Source organism: Bos taurus, chromosome 16 (genome assembly GCF_002263795.3).
Source record: "Bos taurus isolate L1 Dominette 01449 registration number 42190680 breed Hereford chromosome 16, ARS-UCD2.0, whole genome shotgun sequence".
Classification (NCBI taxonomy): Eukaryota; Metazoa; Chordata; class Mammalia; order Artiodactyla; family Bovidae; genus Bos; species Bos taurus.
This window is the reverse complement of record NC_037343.1, coordinates 37,636,126-37,651,942: the sequence shown is the minus strand read 5'-3', so window position 1 is coordinate 37,651,942 and position 15,817 is coordinate 37,636,126. Positions and strand designations below refer to the sequence as shown.

Below are 15,817 nucleotides of genomic sequence, written 5' to 3'. Positions count from 1 at the left end.
TTTATATTTTTTATCAAATTTGAAAAATTACCAATTATTATTTAATCAGGGACTCCAATTACAGTTATATTAGGTCACTTGAAGTTGGTTCCATAGTTCACTGATACCTTTACATTTTTGCTGTTGTTTTTCTTTGTGTGTTTAATTTTGAATAGTTTTTAGTTTTGTCTTTAATTTCAGTAATCTTTTCTTCTCCAGTCTCTAAACTACCATTAATTCAATTTAGTATACAAATCTCAGGTATTGCAGTTTTCATTGCTAGACATTTGATTTAACTTTATATATATCTTCCATGTCTCTACTTAACTTTTAGAACATTTGAAATACAGTTATATGACTTTTAATATTCCTGTTCCATCATTCTAACTGTGGTGTCAGTTCTGGGATACTTTCAACTGGATGATTTTTCTTCCCCTTATATATTGTGTTTTCTTGCTTTTTAAAAAGTAATTAGGTAATTAATTAATTTGACTGTGCTGGGTCTTAGCTGTGATTCACATGATAGTTGGGGCATTCAGGATCTATGTCCCTGACCAGGGATTGAACCGGAGCTCCAAATCTTAGCCATTGGACCACCAGGGAAGTCCCTCCTGCTTTTTTTGAATGGTTAATAATCTTTGATTGGAGGCGGGACTATGTGAAATTTTCATTGTTAGGTGATGAATATTATTTTATTCCTATAAATATTTGTGAGCTTTATTTTGAGGCATAATTAGATTACTTGGAAACAGTTTAATCCTTTTTGATCTTGCTCTTAAGATTTGTTAGTTTGGACATGAGCAGCATTTAGTCTAAAACTAATTATTCCATACTACTGGGGCAAGACCCATATGAATATGAAAAATAGGTGTAAGATCCTTAAATTCAGGCTCTCCAGGTGGCACTAGTGATAAGGAACCCACCTGCCAATGCAGGACATGTAAGAGAGGCTAGTTCAGTCCTTGGGTTGGGAAGATTCCCTGGAGGAGGGCATGACAACCCACTCCAGTATTCTTGCCTAAAGAATCCCCTGGACAGAGGAACCTGGCAGACTACAGTCCATAGGGTCACAGAGTTGGACATGACTGAAGTGACTTAGCATTTACATCCTTAAATTCAGCTCTGGCTATACTGTACATTTTTTTAACACAGCAGCCCTTGTGTGTTGAAATTTTACCTTGTTTTCCACATGTATAAAATTATTTTTCTCTATTTTCCTGTTTTATTATTTTCTATTATGTACCTTTAATTGACATTTGATTACCATGAAACGTTTATCTTGAAAAAGGTAGGAATCATAGTCTTATTTTGGTTATTGTGTCTTTCTCAACATCATAAAAATATTATTATATATATGCTTTATTTATTATAGCATATATATCAATGTTAATAATTTTCTAATGAATAGCTAGTTAAAATTTTAAAGATAACATTATCTTCTTAGAACTACATCTGTCACTTTAGTGAGTAGAAATGATTTATTAAATTGTTGATTCGACGTGCCAGTTATTTAACTCTCATTTATTTTATTTTTCCAGTTGCCCTTTATTTGCTTCTGAATCTTGCTGAGGATACACGTACAGAGCTGAAGATGAGGAACAAGAACATAGTTCACATGCTGGTGAAGGCTCTTGATCGGGACAATTTTGAGCTGCTTATTCTAGTTGTGTCATTTTTGAAGAAACTCAGCATTTTTATGGAGAATAAAAATGACATGGTAACTTATGTTGAAACAGTCCATGTTCACCATTTTCAAGTTAGAATATTTTGATAAAAAGTATACATATTATCCCCCGATTAAGATAATTCTGAATAAAAAAGTTATAATAGCAGTAATTCACTTAAGTAGCTTCATTAGGAAATATATTTCATATTAGTTAATAATCCAGATAATTGAAATTTTCTGAATAAAATATTTTCCTAATATACAGAATGAATCTTTCCATATTAAACATTATATATAGAAAGTAATTTTAACTTTAGATTGTGATTCAGAGTCATCTGGCCCTAGTATTTTCCCCTAAGCTCTTTTTTCTCCTGCATTTCTGGTATTAGTGTGTGGCAGTATAGTTTAGCCCAGCCTCCTCCTCCTTTATTGTTCCAGTTGGTAGCTGCAGCCTGTTGATTCTGCTTGATAGATCCCTTGAGGCTATCCTTTCATTCTGTTCCCAGACCCATGGTTTTAGTTAATGCCCTCTTTATTTGTACCATCTTCATTTCTTTTTGTATCACTACAGTAGGTTCCCATTTGCCATCTTGTATTGATGGAGTTATTTTTGATAAATGGTACAAAGTGATCATATATTATTTCTCCAGCTTAAAAGTATATGTAATACAGAAATATGTAAAGATGGAATAGGGAATTCTCTGGTGGTCCAGTGGCTGGGACTCTGCACTTCCACTGCAGGGGTGCAGTTCTGTCCCTTGTTGGGAAACCTAAGATCCCACATGCCACAAAGCACAACAAAAAAGTAAATAAATAAAGACAGAATAAAAATTATCTGCTTTTTTCCATGTCATTAAAGAGTCTTTGTAAGAACGATGTTATGTTAAAGAGGTCATACAATAACCATACCTTGCCTTCAGATGCTGAAGTTGCTATACTTTTAGCTATTATAAATAAGACTTCAGTGGACACAGTTATACATGCATTTTTGTCTATATTCTGTTTGTTTTCTTAGGATAGATTTCTAGGAGTGAAACTCTTGGGTCATTGGCTTTAACTTGATTGGAAATTTTATAACTATATGCTATTACAAGTCATTAGGTGACTGTGTATTATCAGTATAAATGGATTCTCCTTCAGATAGTCTAAATATATAGTATTTTTACCTGTATTTTTCCCTTCTTTTAAAATCTAATGAGCTAGGAAATAACTTATGCTTATTGAATGACATGGTGTGCTCTTTGAACACCTGAGACTGATTAATTAGGTTTATTAAATGCCTTGAATTCTGATACTTGAAATACATGAAATTTTATTTTACCCAAAAATATTTAGTATGCATCATTTTCATCATTAGTTTTGATGATTGTTGAAGATCACTGTGTCTGATACTGTTTTAGGATTGAATTTACTTAAATTAATCTAAAACATGTTTTTGTTTTCATTGATCTTATATTCTAGAAGAATATGACATGGTGATATATTAATATATATTCCTGAGTATAGTAGAGTGTGGCTAAGTATTTGTTTCCCCTTGCTGTAAGTTGAAATATATTCTTCCATTTATGTATTTGAAATAAGTTCACCTTTAACAAGTGTGCACAATTCAAATTGATTTGCCATAAGTATGTATCTACTATGCATTGTTTATATTTGTATTTAGATAATACTCTTCTTCTTATGTATTTATTCTGTCAAAAGATGATCTCCGAAACATAATGAAAAATTATTTTCTGGTAAAATAATAGATTCAGAAGCTACAATATAAATTATCTTATCAAATGTCACAAATTATTGGGGAGGCAAAACTGAGGATCAGAAAAGGTAATTCATCCAAAGTCATAAGAATAGTTTGATTGGCAGGAATTGTAGTGTACATGATGTGCATTTCATCTTTCATTGTGGAAAAGAATTCATTTTTCCTAAGGGTATTATATAGAATCAGGATTCTTAGAGCTCAACGAGACCTAATATCTATGTCTACATTTGTAGATTAACTCTTAATTATACAGATGAAGTAGCAGAGAGTTAGAGAGGTTAAATAATAGGCTCAAGGAAACATCTCCAGGATTTGGCTTCCTACTCTTCCTCTCTGCCTCCAAGACAAAATTCATTTTATGTTGCTTTTTAAAATAACATTTTTAGCAAGATATGAAGTATAAGCAATTTTTAAATGTTGGCTTTCAGAACTGAAAAATAATTACTTAAATGCTGAAATAAATTTGCTCATAAGTGTTTGATAAGCTGTCACTTTGCATAGAACTTTTAATAAAAGTACTAATTAACTAAATTTCATTTTAGAAGCATCAAATTGAGAGGGCATTATTGAGATAAAATTACTAAATTTAGCTTTGGGGATTGGGCTTTATCAATCAAAAACATGATTAGAAGACTGTGTTTAGTTTGCATAAAAAACCTTTCAATTAATGATTTAAATTGAGTTTTCATTTTTTTTTTAATTTTATTTTATTTTTAAACTTTACAATATTGTATTAGTTTTGCCCAACATCGAAATGTATCTGCCACAGGTATACATGAGTTTTCATTTTTAATATAAATACAATATGCTTAAAAGGGACTAAGTCATTCTAGAATTTGAATTTAAGAACAACATAGTGTCTAGTGTTTAACTACATGATTGTCCTACCTGGCACATTTTACATTTCATTCTGTGCAATGGAAATACTAATTAATTAAAAAAAAAAAAAAGCTCTCCAAGTTACTTTATTAAGTTTGCTATAACAACCAGTGTGTACTGTGGCTTTTTTGAAAGAAAAATATTATTTAGTATATTAATAACAGATGAAGCCTTGTGGCAATTTTATTTAAAAAGAATGGAAGGGAGGGATAACTGATTTGTTTGTGATATTTTATTATTTATCTAAATAAAGTGTTCATTTTACTGTTGAAATGAACTAATATTAACCTTGCTTTTTGGGGTTATGTATTTTAAAGGAAATTTAGTTTGCATAAAAAGTCTTTCAATTAATGATTTAAATTGAGTTTTTTTAGTATAAATACAATATGCTTAAAAGGGACTAAGTCATTCTAGAATATGAATTTAAGAAGAGAGAGGATATATATTCCTTGGGTTGCTTATCTTCTTATTAATTTTTGAGCCTTGTTTTTGTATTTTGAATATAAGTCTTTTATCAATTATGTTTTACAAGTATTTACTCCCTTTTATGGTTCATGTTTTTATTTTCCTGTGAGGAGCAAAGGTTTTAATTGTTACGAAATCCAGTATATAAAAAAACTTCAATGGATTATATTTTGGATTTGTATCTAAGAAATTTTTGCTTAACTTAAGGTCATGGACTTTCTTCAAAAAGCTTTGTAGAGTTTGTGGTGTTGGTGGTGTTGCTTTTGTTTTAGTCTATGATCCATGGAGTTTTAGTTAATTTTACATATGGTGCTTACATATGATTAATTAATTTTGTATATTAATTTTACATATGATATAATTTTACACATGTATCAACATCCGTGTTTTGAATATGGATTTCTAATTGCCCTTGCACCATTTGTTGAAGAGACTGGCCTTTCTCCACTAAATTGCCTTTGTACCTTATTGAAATGCCTTTGTACTGTTGTTGAAAATCAACTGCCCCATGTAAGTGTGATTTTATTTTTAGACTGTTTTCTGTTCCATTAATCTGTTTCTACGCTTTTGCTGATGCATGTTTGTCTTGATTACTGTAGCTTTTGTAATAAGTCTTGAAATCAGGTAGAGTGAGGCCTCAAAAGTTGTTGCTGTTTTTCAGAATCGTTCTGGCTACTTCAAATTCTTTATCTTTCTATATATATTTAGAATCAAGTAGTCTGTTTTGTTAAAGAAAACAAAATATCTTGGAATCTTGATTGAGACTGAATTGAGTCTATTGGCAGGATACAGTGTGTTAACCGTATTGAAGTCCCCAATCCATGAACATATTATAACTCTCCATTTTTTAGGTCTTTCTTGATTTCTTTCATGATTTTGTAGTTTTACGCACACATATTTTGCACATATTTTGTTAGATCTCTACCTGTGTTTTACCATTGTGATGACAGTTGTTAAAAAAGAAAGTATCAGTTTTCTGCTGTTGAATGGTAGAATATAGATATATAATTTGTAGATTGACCTTCTTATGTCTTGAAACATTGCTAAATTTATTTTTCACTTGTGGCTTTTTGACCTGCCCACCTCTAGGTTTACTTATTCTGGCATTAGCTATGACAAGTCTACTAATGAGCCCTTTGAAGATTTCCTTCATATGTGTTTTAAAATTTAATTCTTTTGGTGTCATTTTTTCTGTGAGATACTCTGTCCATTCACTTGTGGTTTTCATCTTTTCCAGTAGGGTCTTTAACATATTAATCATAGTTATTTTAAATTCTGTGTCTAGTAATTAGACAAGTCATATCTGAATCTGGTTTTGTTGATGGCCTTATCTTATCAGTGGGTTATTTTCTTGCTCTTTTGTGTATCATAATTTTTTGTTGTTGTTGAAAGCTGGATACTATGTGTAGATTAGTAGAGAGTGAGATAAATGATATTTATGTATGGAAATGGTCAGACCTTTTTAGGTTTTTAATGTTGGGACTTAAGTCATTTTTGTCAGGAGTTTAACTGTTTGGTTGCCCTCCAGGCACCATCAGCTTCAAATTTATCTAGCAGTATTTTGTCTTTGGTGGAATATTGATTGCCAGAGGATTTTTCTCAGGTGTTCATGTTCCACCCTCTACTTCAGACTTTTGCAGTATGCCTGTACCTCAAAGAGAATCTTTCTCTTCATTTTAACTTCGGTCATATACTGCTGTTGTTTGTTACTTGGCTTTGTTAATTTGTGCCAGGGGTGGGGAGAGGGAGAGAAGAAACTTTTTCCATTGTTCTAATTTAGTTTCAGGCTAGTTTTAGGCTTGCCCTGTGTCCATGATTTTCAGCAGTAGGGCTTCCTAAGTCATACTGTCAACTTCTTTCCTTAGGATTTTTTTTTCTGTTTGCTTCCCCTTGCTGCAGTGGGTCTTCACCAATGCTTCAGATGTGACAGGATTTGCCATACTTCCCTGAAGCTTAAGTCTTTTGTTTTGGGGGGAAATAGGAAAAAAAAGATCTGAACAAGATTTTGTGCCTTTTCCCCCTTAACAGTAATGTCTCTTTCTTAGGCCCATGCCTCTGTGTGGAAGTTTTCTACCATCTTCTATCCTATCCCTAGTATTTCTTGTGACCCTCTGATAAGGTCCTTGGAAAAGAGTTTGCAAGTGGTTGCAAACTCCCGAGCATCTATAGCTTCAGAGTTCTGTAGTCTCAGGCTGCTTCACATTTGGCATTTAACTAAGCTATTTGTTTAACTTTTTGTTCAGTGTTCCTACTGAATTCTGTGGTAGCCTTCTTTTTCTTCAGTGCTCTGCTCCATATAAATCAGTGCTCATTAGCCTTATCTCCTTGGGTATGGCTGTTTTCCTTATATTTCAGACCAATTGATTTCCCTGCAACCTCAGCTCCAATGCTGTTTTGCTTTTTAAGTTGTGATTTTGTATTTGGGTTTTTCTTACAGTTAGAGTAAAAACCACATGCCTTCTCAGTTAAGAAACGTTTGTTGAATGAATAAATAAACCGAAAAAGAAGTTATTCACTGTAACCATAGAAGCTAGTAATAGAATTACAGTCCTGTATAACATGACAAATACTTGTCACTGGCCTAAGTGGGAATTATTGTGTGACATTAACAACTGAATCCCACAGTCTGCTTGGAAGATTAAGCTGGGAGAAAGGGAGAATCAAAGTTAGAGAGTCTTTGGAGATGAACTTGTACTTCTTTATGCAGAGCTCTAGGATATGACTGCAGTGTGTCCATGGAATATAGATACACATCTGAAGGAAAAATTGTTGTTGGATTGTCAATTCCCATTAAAAATAATTGTTTACTCCTTGGCATAGAATGAAAGGAAAAAATTATATTGAGGCCTCAGTTATTAATGTGATTTTTATGAGGTCATTGAAAATTTGCACTAGAGATATCAGAAGGATGGTATAAATAGATGCTTTCAGTTCAGTTCAGTCGCTCAGTCATGTCCAACTCTTTGCGACCCCATGGACTGCAGCATGCCAGGCCTCCCTGTCCATCACCAACTCCTGGAGTTTACTCAAACTCATGTCTATTGAGTCAGTGATGCCATCCAACCATCTCATCATCTGTCATCCCCTTCTCCTCTCACCTTCAATCTTTCCCAGCATCAGAGTCTCAAATGAGTCAGCTCTTCGCATCAGGTGGCCAAATTATTGGAGCCTCCATGGGTCATATAGAGTAGGAGACAACTCAGCACACAGATACACAGATTATCATTGTCTTTGTTACTGCTGTTTAGCCGCTAAGTCCTGTGCAACTCTTTTGTGACTGCAGGGACTGTAACCCCACTAGGCTTCTCTGTCTATCAGATTTACCAGGCAAGAATACGGAGCGGGTTGCTGTTTCCTTCTCTGGGGGATCTACCCGACCCAGGGATCGAACTTGCATCTCCTGCTTGGCAGTCAAGTTCTTTACGACAGAGCTACCAGGGAAACCCTATCAATATATTTACCAGACAGCAAATTATTACGCATTGTTTAAACCTTTGTTTCAAATTTAGTGTTTTCTAGGTAGCTTGTAGTTCTTTCCACATTGTTTCTAGAGTACTTTGTACATTCCACATTTATCACATTGCATTTTAATTATTTGTTTCATTTCTCTGCTCTGTTTTTAGACTGGAATCCTTAAAAGCCAAGACAGAATCTTGTTTAATCTAGGACAGGTTCTGGCACTTAGGAGGTGGAGTTTATAATGTGCTTTCAAGAACACAAAGTAATTTGTCGTCCAGTTGATGCTATGAAATAAGAGAAGGAAGGGATGAACTGGAAATATGTATTTTCTCCTCAAAAGTTTGGTTTCAGAGAAGTTTACAGATTAAAATGAGAGTAATAAACACATAGTACTTACACATATTCATGAGGGTGAAAACAATGAAAAGATAATTCTTTGTAATCTTTTTTGTCTTATTGGATAATAGAGACTGACTGCATTTGTATTATTATTTTCTATAGGTGGAAATGGATATTGTTGAAAAACTGGTAAAAATGATACCTTGTGAGCATGAAGATCTGCTAAATATCACCCTCCGACTTCTACTAAACCTGTCCTTTGACACAGGACTGAGGAATAAGATGGTACAAGTTGGACTGCTTCCCAAACTTACTGCACTCTTAGGTATGCTTTTTAAAAATTGATAGTGTTGCTTGGAATTTCCAACACCACTGGAAAATCTAAGTCTGTCTTTAAAAGTCTGCTGAAAAGATTGTTATGTATATGTTCTTTGATTAGGTACTTTATTATTAAGAAGAATGAATGAAAAAAGACCTGTGCTAGGATTTCCATGGTGGTATAGAATGAAATGAAATAGAAACTTTTAGCTGTTTGACTCTATTTACCCCTGTGAAAGTGAAGCCAAAGTGAAAATATACTACCATGGGAGCAAGAAGGAAAAATTACCCTCTCTTAAGCATTTTTTTAAAGTAGATAGATACTCTGAGTTCTTATATTTTGCCATACCTTTAAAATACTCATTACCAATACACAAGCCTTTATGGAGCCTTTTTGTCATTAAGTACAAAAGGTCATTTTTATATAGTGTTAGTTAGAAAATATATTAGAGGATTCCATTTATACATCATTTTCTTTTAGCTTTTAGCAGGATACCTATATAGCAAAGGTGGATTCAAGAGTTAATGCTTTTGTGCTCAGACATAATGCTTCTCATACATAATGCTTCTTAGTATATAATGCTTCTTAGGAGAGTATTTAAAAAACCCTTTTTGGTCTATTAAGCGTCTGTCTTTATAGGCACCTGCTCCTCCCCAGCATATGCTTTATACCTTGTCCGTACTGATCTCCTTACCATCCTCTCAAAAGTTCTGTTATGTCTAAGTGCCTGTCCACCTGCCTTTTTCCTCCACCTGGAATGCCACTGCCTTTCTTAACTAGAAAGCAAATCTTTACTCAGCTTTTATAACTGTTTCTTTGTTTAGCACTGAAGTTTCATTTGTTTTTAGCTTTCTCCATATATTCAAATATTTTATGTAGTGAAATAGTTGGAATGATTTAAAGTTAAGTTTATTCTTAGTTGTCTAAAATTTGTGAATCTACTTTCTCATTGAATTCATCATTACTGTTTTATAACACTGGAAGTAAAATTTATTGAATGTTTACTTTGCCAGCTATTTTGCTTTGTGCTTTATACATTATCTTGTGGAATCCTCATCTGAGATCTTTACCCATGATTACAGTGGATAAAAGACAAAGCCCAAATTCAAATTCAGGTATATCCGCTGCCAAAGTTGGATTTATTAACTACTATAATAAGCTACTGTGTATAATTATATTAAGTCAACTATGATTAAGTAGGTAGGGAACACTATAATTTAAAATTTCAGTTCTCCAAGTCCCTTTGAAAAAAAAGTTTTAAGGAAATTTATTTCTTACTTTCTTTTTCTCAGAAAAGGAAAACTTTTAGACTATTAGTCAAAAAACATTTGATCCATTGGCCATTCCACAAATATTGCACAGAGCTTTGATTATGCATTTTAGAAGAAACTCTATTGAGGAGCACTTTCAAAAACTGCTTTTGGGGAACCAAAGCAATACAACCATTTAGTGAGGAAACAGGAAAACTTTAAAAGTATAATGGGTGGGACTTGAATTTAATTTATATGATCATTTTTTATCATAAATTCAGCAGAATTATGTATCAAATATCAGGTTAGATTCTTAATGTATGAAGATGAATAAAAGTCCTTGTCCTGAGATAATTCATAGTCTCTTTGGCTTGTTCAGTATCCAATCCACTTACTTCTAGGAAACAAATGATTTAAATGAGATTTTTGGGAAATTACTCATAGGATTCTCATTTCATATTTTATTAACAAGTAGTAAATTTTGGCATATATAAGATATTCAATACAAAAAATATTTCTTTAATCTCTCCTGGAGCTCATTTCTGGAGTCAGACTGTCTTATTAGAATTGTTACTCTTTATACTTTTTTTTTTTTAATATAAATTTATTTTTTTTAATTTTATTTTATTTTTAAACTTTACAATATTGTATTAGTTTTGCCAAATATCGAAATGAATCCGCCACAGGTATACCTGGGTTCCCCATCCTGAACCCTCCTCCCTCTTCCCTCCCCATACCCTCCCTCTGGGTCGTCCCAGTGCACCAGCCCCAAGCATCCAGTATCGTGCATCAAACCTGGACTGGCGACTCGTTTCATACATGATATTATATATGTTTCACTGCTATTCTCCCAAATCTTCCCACCCTCTCCCTCTCCCACAGAGTCCATAAGACTGATCTATACATCAGTGTCTCTTTTGCTCTCTCGTACACAGGGTTATTGTTACCATCTTTCTAAATTCCATATATATGTGTTAGTATACTATATTGGTGTTTTTCTTTCTGGCTTACTTCACTCTGTATAATAGGTTCCAGTTTCATCCATCTCATTAGAACTGATTCAAATGTATTCTTTTTAATGGCTGAGTAATACTCCATTGTGTATATGTACCACAGCTTTCTTATCCATTCATCTGCTGATGGGCATCTAGGTTGCTTCCATGTCCTGGCTATTATAAACAGTGCTGCGATGAACATTGGGGTACACGTGTCTCTTTCCCTTCTGGTTTCCTCAGTGTGTATGCCCAGCAGTGGGATTGCTGGATCATAAGGCAGTTCTATTTCCAGTTTTTTAAGGAATCTCCACACTGTTCTCCATAGTGACTGTACTAGTTTGCATTCCCACCAACAGTGTAAGAGAGTTCCCTTTTCTCCACACCCTCTCCTCATTTATTGCTTGTAGACTTATAGATCGCAGCCATTCTGACTGGCGTGAAATGGTACCTCATAGTGGTTTTGATTTGCATTTCTCTGATAATGAGTGATGTTGAGCATCTTTTCATGTGTTTGTTAGCCATCTGTATGTCTTCTTTGGAGAAATGTCTATTTAGTTCTTTGGCCCAATTTTTGATTGGGTCATTTATTTTTCTGGAGTTGAGCTGTAGGAGTTGCTTGTATATTTTTGAGATTAATTGTTTGTCCATTGCTTCATTTGCTGTTATTTTCTCCCATTCTGAAGGCTGCCTTTTCACCTTGCTAATAGTTTCCTTTGTTGTGCAGAAGCTTTTAAGTTTAATTAGGTCCCATTTGTTTATTTTTGCTTTTATTTCCAATATTCTGGGAGGTGGGTCATAGAGGATCCTGCTGTGATGTATGTCAGAGAGTGTTTTGCGTATGTTCTCCTCTAGGAGTTTTATAGTTTCTGGTCTTACGTTGAGATCTTTAATCCATTTTGAGTTTATTTTTGTGTATGGTGTTAGAAAGTGTTCTAGTTTCATTCTTTTACAAGTGGTTGACAAGTTTTCTCAGCACCACTTGTTAAAGAGATTGAGAATTGTTACTCTTTATACTTTTTAAGAATGTTACATTGGGCAAATTACCCAAACTCTGATTTGGTTTCCTCATCTCTAAAATGAGGATAATAATTAGAACCAATTTAAACTTATTTTGAAGCTTAAATGAGCTATTGCATGCAAGGTGCTTAGAATGGTATCTGACACATAGTATTTTCTTAATAAATATTAGCTATAATCATTTTATTACCAATATCATCATTGTTATCATTTAATATAAAGTGGACATTCTATGAGTGTTGCTGACTTACCTTTCTATAAGCACAAATTTCCTTCTTACAGATATTAAATCACTGTTAACAAACAGGGTAGATTATTTATTTTTACTTCCCTGTGATATTTATGTTTATTCAGTTTAAGTCATTAAAATGTTCCTAATCTACTAGGGCAGAGCATAATGCTAAACATTGTAGAAAATATTTTTCAATCTATAGACATTTTGAAATTTAAAAGAAAGAATGTGTCCATATTGTTACTTCATTACAAAGTGCCATTTGAGACAGATATTGATAGACTTATCACTTTAACAAGATGATATTTACAAAGGAAGGAAGAATAGAGGCTGTAGAAAGAATTTCAGATAAAATGGTCAATATTACCTAAAGGCATAGATGGTGCCAGGTAAATATGAGGAACAGTAACTCAAAATATAGTGGGAGATAACTTTGAAAAAATGGGTTCATATACATTTATGTAATAGTATGAAGCTTAAGGCTGTGCTAAGAGTTATACTTAATATAATTGATGATAGTAATCATTACAGGATTTTGAGCTAGTTGGGTCATAATCAGAGTATTGCCCTAGGGAAAATAATCTGGCATCATTCTACTGGATACACAAAAACTAGAGTCTAAAGATGAGAACAATAGCCTGTTATGGTAGCAGGACAAGTAAAGAAACCCTCAATTAGGGAAGAGGTGATATGTCAGGTATAAGGCAGAAGAAAAGGGTAAAGAGACATAGCGTCATTGCTCATCTTCAGTCATTCAGTCGTGTCCTACTCTTTGAAACCTCCATGGACTGCAGCACGCCAGGCTTCCCTGTCCTTCACCATCTCCTGGAGTTTGCTCACTCATGTCCATTGAGTCAGTGATAGCATCCAACCATCTCATCCTCTGTCATCCCCTTCTCCTGCCTTCAATCTTTCCCAGCATCAGGGTCTTTTCTAATGAATTGGCCCTTCACAACAGGTGGCCAAAGTATTGGAACTTCAGCATCAGTCCTTCTAATGAATATTCAGGGTTGATTTCCTTTAGGATTGACTGGTTTGATCTCCTTGCAGTCTAAGGGATTCTCAAGAGTCTTCTCCAGCACTACAGTTCAAAAGCATCAATTCTTCGGCACTCAACCTTCTTTATGGTTTGACTGTCTCATCTACACATGACTACTGGGAAAACCATAGCTTTGATTATAAAGACCTTTGTTAGCAAACTAATATCTCTGTTTCTTAATACGCTGTCTAGGTTTGTCATATTTTTTCTTCCAAGGAGCAAGCATCTTATAATTTCATGGCTGCAGTCACCATCTGCAGTGATTCTGGAGCCCGAGAAAAACTCTATCACTGTTTCCGTTGTTTCCCCATCTATTTGCCATGAAGTGTTGGAAACCGATGCCGAGGTCTTAGTTTTTTGAATGTTGAGTTTTAAACCAGCTTTTTCAATATGTAGAGTACATCTTACGAAATACCAGGCTGGATGAAGCACAAGCTGGAATCAAGACTGCCGAGAGAAATATCAACAACCTCAGATGTGCAGATGACACCACCCTTAAGGCAGAAAACGAAGGTGATGAGGTGAAAGAGGAGAGTGAAAAAGGTGCATTAAAACTCATCATTCAAAAAATAAAGACCTTGACATCCAGTCCCATCACTTCATGGCAAATAAATGGGGAAATAGTGATAGGCTTTGTTTTCTTTAGCTCCAGAATCACAGCAGATGGTGACTGCAGCCACGAACTTATATAAAGACGCTTGCTTCTTGGAAGAAAAGCTATGACAAGTCTAGACAGCAGATTGAAAAACAAAGACATTATTTTGCCAACAAAGGTCCATATAGTCAAAGCTATGGTTTTCCCAGTAGTCATGTATGGATGGGAGAGTTGGACCATAAAAAATCCTGAATGCTGAAGAATTGATGCTTTTGAGCTGTGGTGTTGGAGAAGACTCTTGAGGGTCCCTTGGACTGCAAGGAGATCAAACCAGTCAATCCTAAAGGAAGTCAACCCTGAATATTCATTAGAAGGACAGATGCTGAAGCTGAAGTTCCAATACTTTGGCCACCTGATGCAAAGAGCCGACTCATTAGAAAAGTCCCTGATGCTAGGAAAGATTGAAGGCAGGAGGAGAAGGGGATGACAGATGACGAGATAATTGGATGGCATCACTGACTCAATGGACATGAGTTTGAGCAAGCTCCAGGAGATGGTGAGGACAGGGAAGCCTGGCATGAAGCAGTCCATGGGCTCTCAAAAAGTCAGACGTGACTGAGCAGTTGAACAATAACAACTCTGCTTAGAAGTTAAATAAGCAGGGTGACACTATACAGTCTTGACTTACTCCTTTCCTCATTTTGAACCCGTTCGTTGTTCCATGTCCACTTCTGACTGATACTTCTTGACCTGCATGCAGGTTTCTCAGGCGGCAGATAAGATGGTCTGGTATTTCTATCTCTTGAAGAATTTTCCACAGTTTGTTGTGATCCACATAGTCGAAGGCATTAGTGTACTCAGTGAAATAGAAGTAGATGTTTTTCTGTAATTCTCTTGCTTTTTCTATGACCCAATGGATATTGGCAATTTGATCTCTGCTTCCTCTGCCTTTTCTAAATCCAACTTGTACATCTGGAAATCCTTTGTTCACATACTGTTGAAGCCTGGCTTGAAGGATTTTGAGCTTTACCTTGCCAGTATGTGAAATGAGTGCAGTTGTGTGGTAGTTAGAACATGCTTTGGCATTACCCTTCTTTGGGATTGGAATGAAAGCTGACCTTTTCCAGTACTGTGTCCACAGCTCAGTTTTCCAAATTTGCTGGCATATTGAGTGCAGCACTTAAACAGCATCATATTTTAGGATTTGTAATAGCTTAGACATATCATAGGTAAATTTAATGTGACATGGCTGCTGTTTGGATATGGATAATGATAAACTATTCATAAACACTCAATGACTGTTAGAATGTTACTGCTAGGAACAGAAATAGAGAAGTATAAAAGAAGTAATTTGAGAGTATCAGTGATAGATTTCATTTCAGACATGTTAAAGATATCTTCAACAAAGATGTTTAATGAACAGATAGAAAAAGGTCTAGCATTCAGGAGAGTTACTAGATTAGAAAAGAAAAACTTGTCCATTAGATGAATAAAACTGGAAAAAGGATACCACCAAATGAGATATAACAGTCAGAGAAATATGATTATTTTCAACAAAGACATAAAAAACATGTTAAGTTTAGGCTGTTACTGAGAAGCAGTGAAGTCCTTGGAATTGTCATGAAGTAGAGAAATGAAGAAAATGAATAGGAAGAGCAACTGAAAACTTTTTACTTCCTTTCACTCATTCTTTCAAAGTGTTGCTTCATTATTTTCTTTGAAATATTGTTAATTCCTAGGGCATCAGATTTTGCTACACTAGGGAGAGTGAAGAGCTAGTATTATTTTAACCTTACATTACATAGCTAGAAATTGATGATCTTA

The 15,817-nt window shown here is 34.5% G+C and overlaps 1 protein-coding gene across 4 annotated transcripts in view; it reads left to right on the top strand.

Moving 5' to 3' along the window:
- KIFAP3 (kinesin associated protein 3) overlaps positions 1 to 15,817 on the top strand; it is a 153,474-nt gene that overhangs the window by 53,659 nt on the left and 83,998 nt on the right. For all 4 annotated transcript variants that reach the window (NM_001035329.2, XM_059875386.1, XM_010813216.3 and 1 more), the window contains 2 exon segments: positions 1,518 to 1,696; positions 8,709 to 8,871. In NM_001035329.2, coding sequence (NP_001030406.1) covers positions 1,518 to 1,696; positions 8,709 to 8,871 — 342 coding nt within the window.